The sequence below is a fragment of the Haliotis rufescens genome, unplaced genomic scaffold (genome assembly GCF_023055435.1).
Source record: "Haliotis rufescens isolate VD_foot unplaced genomic scaffold, xgHalRufe1.0.p SCAF_3, whole genome shotgun sequence".
Classification (NCBI taxonomy): Eukaryota; Metazoa; Mollusca; class Gastropoda; order Lepetellida; family Haliotidae; genus Haliotis; species Haliotis rufescens.
Window position 1 is genome coordinate 62,603,239 of NW_025964001.1, and position 12,066 is coordinate 62,615,304.

The following is a 12,066-nucleotide window of genomic DNA, read 5'->3' on the forward strand; positions in this document are numbered from 1 at the left end:
TGAAGGGTGTGTGTTAGAACGAAGGTACATGTAAGTCTTATTGCAGTAACTTGCCGAGTTCTTGTATCAAAGCAACCAACATTCTTGTGATGAAAAATGGTTGGATGTTCAGTGCATATATTGTGATATTCTGGAGCTGCATGGATGGATGCAGGTGGCCTCAGTCGATGTGCACCGTCTGATGGCGCAAGACGCATGCACACAGTAACGTATCAAGGCTGCAGTTTGGGTGCGAGTGGCCCTGTCTTCTGAGGCGAAGCAGTTTTATTTCCATCACATGTAAGGATATCCAGCATCTGCAGCGAACGTTCATTTCAGTTAAACTTGAGGCAATTTGTCCCCCGTATCGTGTGAAACAAATGATTAAACACTGTTAATTCATTGCACTGGTTTGTATGCAGGAAGTATCGAGTTAACAATCTTTACGATGTTTTACATACTAGTATGTCTTTTTTATGTGCAGCACTATGGGCCATGTGGCCTCAAATGCAAATAGACTTGTCACTTGTCACTTGATGTTTCATAGTTTAACCGTTTAAGATGATGTGCCACCAGTAAAGATCCGGGGTAGAATAGGTCTTCAGGAACCCATGCGACTAACGGGCTCGCTGACTTGGTTGATGCCTGTCATTGCGTGGATCGATTCTCATGTTGTCAATCACTGGATTGACTGGTCCAGACTCGATTACTTACAGACCGCCGTCATAAAGCTGGAATATTGCTGAGTGAGGCGTTAAACAACAAACAAACAACCAACCAAAAGTCATCTCTATTTCATTTAACGGACGCTTCATCTCTCACTCTTACTCCTGGTTGTCTTACCAGCAGTATCTCGTGCACATACCTGGAGTGTGACGTGGACACTTTGAAATGCCACTTTTTGTCACGCCATTACCGAGCGAAGACCATCTTTCTCCCTCGACTCATCAATTCATACTAATGTCATTTATAATATCATTTTACAGTTAATAAATCCTTTTATAACCCATTTTCATCGCCTCAGTTCACTCAATTACATCGTTGGCAGAACCCGCGACACCTACATCCTCTAACCAGTCCAAAAGTCATAGAATTCATCACACACAATCCTACTGTAAGACATACTTGAAAATTAATACAATGTGACAAATAATGAAAGACTTACCAGCCGCGAAAAGTACTACGTAGTAACGAGTCCATATAAGGAATATCACATGATCAGACACGTGACGTCTTACGTCATTTATGTCCCGCCCACAAACAAAACGAAGTCGACACCACGAGAATACGGCTTGAATTTCTATCGTAAAACCACCTAACCCAATAGGGGCGGAGGTTTAGACCATAATTTTTACGTCCAGCTCATGTTTTGGGTCTTAATATATGGCTCAAAAATGCCTCTTAGCGGCTTGCGCTTATATATAAGCGAAGCTGCCGATAATAGATCTAGAGACGGTGCGTAATCGTCTCTGTGAGGCTACTGGTCTTCGGTCACGGAAGGCATGCATTCGCATCCAACTGTCCCGTCATCACAGGCGGCCACGTTTGGATTGGGCTGAACACCACGTCAATTGGACAGACCAGGACTTGGCTCCAGTACTCCACTGATGAATTGAGATACTTTTAGATCGTCGTGCCAGAGTGCGGCATAGAGGAGCTTTCGGGATACCAACGGCGTGATCAGCCGGGTCACCAGCCCTCAACCCTATCGAACACTGTGGAATGGGCTGCAAATCGCCCTCTCACGACGCCGTCCTTCCGCAAACTTTACAGGAACTCGGCAATACTCTCACTGAAGAGTGGAACAATCTTCCCTTGGCAACCATCCTGATGCTTATGAGACGACGTTGCCAGGGAGCACCTTTAGAATACAGGGCCCCGATCCACAAAGCCTTCGTAACTTACACATATCGTAAGAGTTTACGATTGAAATTAAGATAATTTTACTAATATTTACGACCGATCCACAAAGCGTTCTTAATCCGTTCGTAAATTCATCGTCTTACGATCATTGTCGTAAATTAAGATTGTCGCTCTCCTGTGATGGAGGTAAGAATATAGGGGGATTCCCCAATGACGTCATTAATTTACAGGGGAATCCCTTCACTGTATTAGCAGACGACGCCAGTCGTATTATCAAGCGATCATGGATGCTAGTCAACCATTGACATTGAAACGCCAAAGGAGCAAGAACTGGACTAACAGTGAGTTAGCCCTTCTAATAGAGGGTGTACAGTCGAAGAAAAACGTGTTGTTTTCGTCATTTACCAACAATTTGACGAACAGAATGAAGAAGAAAGCATGGGAGGACATTTCACAGAGGTGAGTGATTCAATGAAATTGTGTGTGTGTGTGTGTGTGTGTGTGTGTGTGTGTGTGTGGAAGAGGGGGGGTCATATGTCTGGTATAAACTGGAGTACAAATATGTAAAAAATGATCACGTAATACATCGATGTTTTATGTTGAATATTGCAGGGCGAGGAAAGCATTCTGGCGGTAAATATCTGTAGGCTATCTCACCAACCTGTCAACAGGGTGTTACTTCATCAACCCGTCTTTGGTAATAACTTGATGCAAAGGATATACATAAGCTGGAACTAGCGCTGCAGTGTCACGAGCAGCCATTTTGTCACTTAGAAAGGGACACCACTCTCTCCGTATTTTAGACGAGACATTCTCGGTACATTATGTTGCTGGGATTTTAGAGTTCTAACCCTTCACTCTATTACTTGTATTCTTGACAATTTATTAAAGTTTACTGATCTTGTTTCAGCATCAGTGCAAACAGTGGTGTCAAGAGACTGACCAAAGATGTTAAAAAGAAGTGGATGGACTACAAGTATGTGTATACAATTTAGAACATAACATTATTTTATGTAAACAATTACTCATTGCATGGTATAAAACATGTGCTTGTCCTGACATACATGTACATGTTCTGTGAAACATTCATATTTAGCTGTTATTAAATATAAATTAAAATTGTTTATACTGGTACTTTTTTATAGATAATACGAGGTGTGTTTGCTCATTTATACATTTTGTTCCATCAGGAGTCAAACAAGGAAAAAAGAAGCTGAAAGAAGGAGGGAGGCAACGAGAACTGGTGGGGGGCCTCCACCATCCAACCTCACTGAAATGGAACAGCGGGTGAGCCTACAGTTTCTTTTTCAATCTTGAATTTCATAAATGCTATATCATTGGGTGTGTTTTTTTTCTTATATGTGGGCATATTGAGTACTCAACAAGTACAAATGAATAAAGTTGCTGTTGAATTGTAATTTTACAATTTATATGAAAAGCTCTTAAAGGAGCAGATAGATTGTGATTATAACAAACAGGTAATCTTTTGACCAATAAGTTATTAGGTAAAGTACTTCATTCCTTATTACAGAGAACATTAACATTGTAACATGCATTGAAAGAAATATTGATTTCAGGTTGTATCATTCATACCTCCCTGCTCGATTCAAGGCTGTGAGGGTGGCCTTGAAAGTGAAGAATATGAAAGTAAGTTGCGTAATTGGTTGTGTGAATGGCTGTATGTGCAGTTGTTTACTTAACCGGTATCATAGTTTATGTTAATGACCATATGTCAGATATATTATAGATTATCTCATACAGTAAAGGTAATTGTGATCATGTAAGATAAAAGATGAAGTATAAACTTAAAGTTGATTTTGAAATTGGATTAATAGTTCCATGAATAACCATACTTTTTGTAGATTTTGCCTCTTTTCATTGCAGAGAAATTGGTAAATTGGAACTACATGTATCATATTACTTACAGACACTACCCCAGCAACTCCAGTTTTTGCAGAGACTCTTCAAGCCCTGCAGGACTTGCCTTGTGATGGGGCCTTTGTGCCACCAACATACATCATGTACTCAGAGAGTGTGATGTCGGCAGATGATGTTCCTCAAGGTATTACCATATACATAATGGAAATACTGCACAATAAATTTAATAAAACTTTCAAGGTTCTGGGTGGGGAGAGATTTGCAACTGTGAAAGTTTATTGCAGGTATACCTACCACAAGATAAGATGAAATCATGTAAACAACATCACAGTTCTTAGAAATACAGTTCATGGATTTTAATTGTATCTCCAATCTCTGTATGTGTTTATGTATTATGTATTATAGGGAGAGAGGTGTTTACTTAATATTCCTGTGGATATGTTTTAAATAAAACATTCACATGTCTCAGTTAAATGATTTGTTTCTTTAATACAGTTGATGCAGTTTCACATGTTAAGGCCACAAAGACTCTCAGTGGTATGTACAGCAATACATCAAATTTGAAATGATAGAAAGAGAAAAAATGTAATTTACTCAAGAAACCCTGATTTTTGTTTTGATAAAGTTTGTATACAGATGGAGGAGACATAACTGTTGCTGTGAGACTTGTGTTATGTAAAATGAAAATTTCTTTCAGACAAAGATAACATTCTGAACATAGAGAGGGAGAAACTGAATGTGCTGAAAGAGCTTCTTGAGGTCGAAAAAAAGAGTGAGTGAGTGAGTGAGTATGGTTTTACGCCGCTTTTAGCAATATTCCAGCAATATCACGGCGGGGGACACCAGAAATGGGCTTCACACATTTTACCCATGTCGGGAATCGAACCCGGGTCTTCGGCGTGACGAGCGAACGCTTTAACCACTAGGCTACCCGACCGCCCCTCGAAAAAAAGAGATTACATGTGGAAGAACAGAAATTGGCCTACATCATTTCTCTGGAAGCTGGCCACTCTGGCCAACTGAATGTATCACCAGTTATTCAGTTCCTTTAAACTTTGATTAATTTTCCCAAATATAAAAATTCATACTGATAATGTAGCTTCTGTTGTCATTTATCATCGGTTACAAAAAGTCGTTTATCTTAATCATACAATCATTTAGAGAAACAGTTATTGACGACAGCTTGTCGGACTTTGAGGCCGTCATTGAGAGGTCCCAGGTAAGCTATCCCATCTTCTTGGATCAGGTCTTCTTGTGTAGGAGGAGCTGGCAATCTTAGGCTGATGCAGAAGTTATGCAGCTGACAGGTTGCATACACAACTTGATGGCATTTTGGGGGGGTGAACGGCAGGCAGCCACCTGATTTATGTAGGCACCTAATAATGTATATAAACACAAACATTACCCTTTGTTCAGAATGCAGATAAGATAGACTAGTCGCATTATGATGTGTAAAACTTGAAATATTCTTAAAAGACCATATCTCTGATTTACTTTAAAGTATGAGTATTATCTTAAAGCATAACATCTTAATCTGTCATTAGCACAAACATATGCCATACTAATGTCTCAAATATTGAAAAATGATATTATATGCTTGTGTAGAATAAGGGATGAACATATACATGCCTGAACCTGGATTTAAGGAGTCCAAAGGCCCTCTCCACAGTGTTGCGTGTTCTGCAGTGTGCAGTGTTGTAACATTCCTCAGACGGTGTTGTAGGGTTAACTATTGGCGTAAGCAGCCATGGGCGACATGCATATCTGATGGAAAAATTGTAAATCTGTTAAACATACTGACCATACCATTAAATATTGAAATACAACTTAAAATACCAGCTTATATATTTCACTTCAAATGTTATTTCATTTCGTGACAATTTTATTGGTGTCAGTTTACATTGTGAAATTTGGGATTAAGTACAAGGGGAAATCACTTTCACGCAGAGCTAGATTTTATGGGCGCTGCTTTCAATTTATGATCAATATATTTTAAAGTGACTAATATGAAATAAACATTGGAATCTGAAAATCACATTATGATTACAGTATCGTCTTCTGTGTGCCAAGTTACAAAATATCAACTTCTTGTTTATGTGTTTTCATATCTCTGTAGTGGTTACAATACAACTTATGTTTACACAAATGATTTGCTGTTACCCTGAATCGCCTAGCAGCCATCCGTCATTCCCAGCAGTCTCCATATACTGCCCAATCTTGCTGTTTTGTAGCATGAACGAATCATGAGTTGAACCAGGCCACTTGGAAACCACACTTGTAAACCTTTTGATTATATATACATATTTATAATTCTTCCATCAGCCATGCATTCATAAATCGATATTAAAGTTATTTTCTCAAGTCCCTGTGTGTGTGTGTGTGTGTGTGTGTGTGATAGTCCAACTGGCTGTTTACAGTTTTCTTTATTCTTTATTTATTCAGCAGTGAGCATTGCTTTAAGTACTAAAACAATCGTCCTTTATCACAATGGTAATTCCGCACGGTAATAGAAACCTGTATTGGACCTCATGACAAAACCCATGTTGGGCCTTACGTAATGATTGGTCAACAAAATGAGTAGGTGGCACCACTAGTCATTGTCAAGGTCATTAAAGAGAGTAAACAAGGTGTGTATCCTTCGATGTTTCCCTGAATAATGTTGTTATTACGTCTGTATACGAATGATTGATTCTTACTGACCCTATCAATTGTTAAATAAGGATGTTGCTGGGTGTTGTTGTTAACGTCTGTGAAGTGTGATGTACCTTAGTTCTGCGTCACAGACAGCTTGTACGTTTACGGCATGGAAGCCCTTCCTGCAAACGTAAACCGCTTCTTCATCCCCGGTGGGTCGCATGATAGGTATGAGGGTGCCATCTATACAACCAAGCACTTTTGGAAATCTGCTAATGTTATAAAATGCTTCCTTCGTGACACGTTGGTCGGATGTTGCCTTTGGGAACGAAATAAGTTTTAGTTGTTTGACAATGGCTTCATTTGTACGGGTAAACACCCGTGACACAGTGGACTGGGATACCCCATGCAAGTCTGCTAGTTCAGTGAAGAAAGACCCCTTACTATAAAACCTGAGGGCAATCAAAACCTGTGTTTCCGGGGACAATGCATGGGAACGCTCTGTTTCGGAAGCAAGATATGGTTTCAGTAAGTCTATAAGTTTAAATATGGCATGACGTGGTAGCCGGTAGCGCCGGATTATGCTGTCATCATCGAGCGTGTCAAGTACTCGACTTCGGTCTCGAAACACCCTTGGTCGTGATCGTGTTGCCTTTTCTTTTAATATGCCAAGCAAAAAATATGCCGCCATCTTGATACTAAAGTTACGACAGAAATGCTTGATTTACGATAGGTACTGACCACTCATAATTTTTCTCTTAACTTTACGAGATATTTTCACTAAGATAGCTTTGTGGATCGCTTAAGATTTTTGTCATAAAGTTACGACGGGTTTTACGATGTTCGTAGCGCTACGAAGGCTTTGTGGATCGGGGCCCAGTACCACAACTTCTCGTGAGGACGATCTCTGCCGTAGGTCACATGTCTCAAGACAAGCAACCAGTTTTAGTGAGAATCCGTCGGACGCGAACCCGCGACCTTCGGATTGGTAGCCTGACAGCTAACCGCCTGAGCTACGTCCATACTGTTAAACTTAGTGCAAATTTACCTAGTCATGCCTATGACGTTACGGAACTGAACGAAAAGGGTCGAATAGGTGACGGACACTTACGAAGGTTACGGGTAGGCATGGTGTCTCGTGACTTTAGTCTACGGACACTTACGAATGATCCCGATGCCATTTGGCACTCTCGTCCCATTCCGTAATCTACAAGATACCGGGTGGATAGGAATGAGCCGAAATGCCGTGAAATGAAAACGGCTCAAGGCGTCAGACGTCAGACGTCGAACTCGCGAGTGCGCATGAATGATATGGTATTTTATAAATCGTGACAGATTTTTGTGACAGAAAAGTGTGGTAGGGAACACTGAAAGGATGATGTGGATAAAAGTAAGGAAAACGATGGAGGAATAAGCATGACTAGTGACGACACAACGGTGAGTTGGCTCTGAATCAGTACTGAAAAAATGTAGCAGGTGAAAGTTGCTTGTGTGAATGTTCCAGGACAGTTTCCGGTAGCCAAAATATTCGACACAAAACCATTTCATCCTTTTTACTCGACGTTTTTGTGTGAAGAATATTAGGAGCCGCTATATAATCTATAATAGCCACTAAACGAGTACCTAACCCTTATGATCGTAAAGTGGTGATTGATCGTAAAGGGGATCCAAGGGTTAAGGATAGACTTAGGGTAATCTAATAGCCACTAAACGAGTACCCAACCCTTATGATCGTAAAGGGGTGATTGATCGTAAAGGGGATCCAAGGGCTAAGGATAGAGTTCGGTGTAACCTACCCTAACACTAGCTATATTTGGATGTGTCCAGCGCCAATATAATATCCCTAATAAACTAAATTCTTGTGCATAAAAATGACAATTAATGCACCGAAAAAATAATATATGTATATAAGTTCCCATTTATAACCCTTTTAGCCACTTGAATTACGAGAAAAACGAAATAAAAAATAAAAGTGCTTTCGTAAACTAGCGCTTCCTATAAAATGCGCCGCCGCAGCCTATATTCAGTAAACAAATATTCAAAACTCTCCACAGCGCTTGGCGTATTCAATGACATTTCGTGTAGAGATGATAGATCACTGGGAGGAGCTTATGCACACTCGATGACCCCTGACGTCACAGGGCATTGTTTCGCCGGTGTGACTGGCAACAAAATACTACAAATTACGTCATAGGGTATGATCACGTGTTTGAAAAGTTTGTGGTACTGTATTCTAAAGGTAGGCCAAAAAACTTGAACGTCAACTCACATATCTCGGCTCGAACCGGCTTGCACTCTCGTATCAGAAAAATCTACAACCGATCGAACTGTCAACAAAGTGACGTCATACCGGAAGTAGTCTCTCGCACGAGGACACGGTCGGTGGAACGTGGGGAAATTGCACTCCACCAGTGACAGAAGTTATTTGGTTCTGGGCCGGGAGAGCGAAACCTAGCCATAATGAAATCTAAAATCTCTTCGCTTTCGTGAAGCTACAGTAAGACTGGTCACGCTACAGTAAACACGGGATATTGCTGTACCGGGACTCTCAAATTACAAGAAAACCACAGAAATGCGTATACAGTAATTTCAGTAGTAATTTATTAGATGCTGAAGTATAGTATAGTTGCACAAAAGTACTTTACATTTAACAAATTTAATAACTCTCATACTTTAATATTTCATAGATGTACATTATAATTTCTACAAAAACAACAATAACTTATATCTCAAAATATAATGGTAAATACATAAATACATTCTATAATAAATTTGCGGTTGCACTGGCATACACGTTGTGTTCAAGTCATTCACTCCAAGTGGATCAGGTCACCAATGATGCGTATTTCGCACACGGGCCCGGCCAGGCCATTTAATGTGTTTCCGAAAGGGGCGAAAGTGCGTCGACAAAGTATCTATTCACCATCACCTTTGTCCGAGCTCTTCTGCAGACATGCATGGGGTTGGCCGGATTCCCTTTACGTCCGGCGTGCACCACCCCATAGTGACGGGTCAGGTCAGCGAACCTGTTGTAAACTGAACGGCACTCCCTTACAGGGCAGAAGAATGTAGTCAGGTGCTGTGTATGGCGCATAAACCAGTGCCTGAGCCTGAGGTACATTTACAAACATCTTGTCGGGGCATGTCGGGCACTCCATTCCACTCCTGAAAGTAACAACTTCCAGGGATGTTGGCGACTGAGACGGAGCATCTTGATCAAAGCTCATATCCTCATCACCAAGGTCAAGAATATCCTGTCTGGAACATTGGTAGCCCTGAGAGAATTTATAAGTTTGAATTTATTAAGTTAATTATGAATCATGTTTACATTTCGATATAATTGGCATAGGTGTAAATCAGAGATATCCGTTTCCTATGTTATTACAACAATAGCATGTCATATAAGTCTCGTTAATACTAACGGTTGATCCAACATCTACCATTAGGTAAAATAAGACATTATGTCTCATGCGTTCTAAATGGTCATTCTCTGGAATATCTACAGGAAAGCGTCCAACACGCCCAAATTTTAAATCCAGATAGCATCCAGGATAAATAATTAATAAGAACCAATTAACAGAACATACCATATCTCATCAATGTTTACACCTTGGCATAGGCTATTGTAACTGCATTTGAATTGTTTTATTTTTACACAAACTAATTCTCATCTCTGAATGTTTCAGGATGGCTGACTGGGAGGTTTTCACGCAATCTTTATACTCAGGAGTCCACCATGTTGGTGGGTCATTACCCTCGTACGGTAACAACCGGTCAACATGAACAACCCTGGAGGATCTATTTGGACCATTTTGAATATGATATGTGATGTCATCAATTTGCTTGGTGATAGCCCAACCTTTTACACCACTACAAAATGAATTTGTAGCTCAGTTTTGAGCCTTTGTGGGGGTTAAACAACCATATTGGCTGTCCGGCTTTAAGTCGTGATTCCTTGCTTCCCAGGTCATATCGTTTCTTACGCACTTCGGAAGAATGTCTGAGATGTCTCCGAGCAGACTCAAAAGCATGTTCAAAATGATGTTTGACCTCGTCGACATAGTCATCTCTCGTCACAGGATTCTCGTTAGGATTTCCTGTTACCAGGTGGTAAGGCATTCGCACTTGCCTACCGAGCACCAACCTGTTTGGTGTATAACCTGTCGACTCATGCTTTGAGCTTGATAAGCAGCCATTACAAAGGGGAGATGTTTGTCCCAGGACCTTGGTCTCCCTTCAGTATAAATGCTAAGCATGGCTGCTAATGTTCGGTTCAACCGCTCGACCTGGCCATTGGCCTGTGGTCGGAGAGAAGTTGTCCTAGTTTTATCAACTCCCAGCAATTTACATAGTTCCTGGAACAGGTTAGCCTCATACTGTCTACCTTGATCACTATGTATAAGAGCTGGGGTACCATAGCGACAGACCGACTCCTCGACAATCTTCTTTGCCACTGTTTTTGCCTCGATATTTGAAATCGCATAGGCCTTAGTCCACTTAGTGAACGAATCAGTGACAACAAGTATGTACTTGTTGCCACTGGAGGTACGGTCCAGTGGGCCCATGATGTCGGTTGTGAGTCTCTCCATGGGTGAGCCTGTTGTATACTCTTTCATGGGTGCTTTCTGTTTTCTAGGACTCTTCCTGGCAACACACTTGTCACAAATGATGCAGTGCCGACGTACATCAGTTTTCATACCAATCCAGAAGTAAGACCCTGTTCAAGCTTGGCAAAAGTCTTTGAAACCCCAAGATGACCTCCCAAATGTGAGTCATGACACGCTTTGAGGATAATTCGCCGCTTGATGGATGGTACAACTATCTGCCAATGCCAATCCTTTCCATCCTGACTCTCCCATCTTCTGTGTAAGACACCCTGCCTTATCGACAGTCGATGAAACTGACCCCACAGCGTTTTGCATGCCTCCGAATATCCTGAAACAGTTTCCCATTCAGGTCGGGTATTTTGATCTCTAGCTTTGTATATTAGGCTGATATCGGGATCTTGAAGCTGCAGGTCGTGAATCTCCTCAGGACTGAAGGAATTTTCCTCAACTCTTTTCCTGAACAAGGTGATTCACAACTTGGGGCACCGCACCGGGGACAGTTTCCTGAACAAGGTGATACACAACTTGGGGCACCGCACCGAGGACAGTTTCCTGAACAAGGTGATTCACAACTTGGGGCACCGCACCGGGGACAGTTTCCTGAACAAGGTGATTCACAACTTGGGGCACCGCACCGAGGACAGTTTCCTGAACAAGGTGATTCACAACTTGGGGCACCGCACCGAGGACAGTTTCCTGAACAAGGTGATTCACAACTTGGGGCACCGCACCGAGGACAGTTTCCTGAACAAGGTGATTCACAACTTGGGGCACCGCACCGGGGACAGTTTCCTGAACAAGGTGATTCACAACTTGGGGCACCGCACCGAGGACAGTTTCCTGAACAAGGTGATACACAACTTGCGGCACCGCACCGAGGACAGTTTCCTGAACAAGGTGATTCACAACTTGGGGCACCGCACCGGGGACAGTTTCCTGAACAAGGTGATTCACAACTTGGGGCACCGCACCGAGGACAGTTTCCTGAACAAGGTGATACACAACTTGCGGCACCGCACCGAGGACAGTTTCCTGAACAAGGTGATTCACAACTTGGGGCACCGCACCGGGGACAGTTTCCTGAACAAGGTGATACACAACTTGG

General features: G+C 41.7%; 2 protein-coding genes across 2 annotated transcripts; one reads left to right on the forward strand and one right to left on the reverse strand.

Moving 5' to 3' along the window:
• The first annotated feature begins 1,847 nt into the window (after window positions 1-1,847).
• LOC124138061 (nuclear apoptosis-inducing factor 1-like) lies at window positions 1,848-4,523 on the forward strand. The gene is made up of 7 exons (XM_046504571.2): window positions 1,848-2,301; window positions 2,753-2,818; window positions 3,033-3,129; window positions 3,420-3,489; window positions 3,770-3,904; window positions 4,216-4,257; window positions 4,418-4,523. Exons 1-7 carry the CDS (start codon window positions 2,126-2,128, stop codon window positions 4,498-4,500), a joined length of 669 nt encoding a protein of 222 aa, XP_046360527.2. The 5' UTR covers window positions 1,848-2,125; the 3' UTR covers window positions 4,501-4,523.
• Window positions 4,524-4,667: 144 nt separating this feature from the next.
• LOC125384412 (putative nuclease HARBI1) lies at window positions 4,668-7,045 on the reverse strand. Its single transcript, XM_048403472.1, has 4 exons — window positions 6,486-7,045; window positions 5,881-6,003; window positions 5,350-5,484; window positions 4,668-5,096 (listed from the first exon to the last, which is right to left on the reverse strand). The coding sequence occupies exons 1-4, from the start codon at window positions 7,043-7,045 to the stop codon at window positions 4,874-4,876; spliced, it is 1,041 nt and encodes a 346-aa protein (XP_048259429.1). The 3' UTR covers window positions 4,668-4,873.
• Window positions 7,046-12,066: the final 5,021 nt, after the last annotated feature.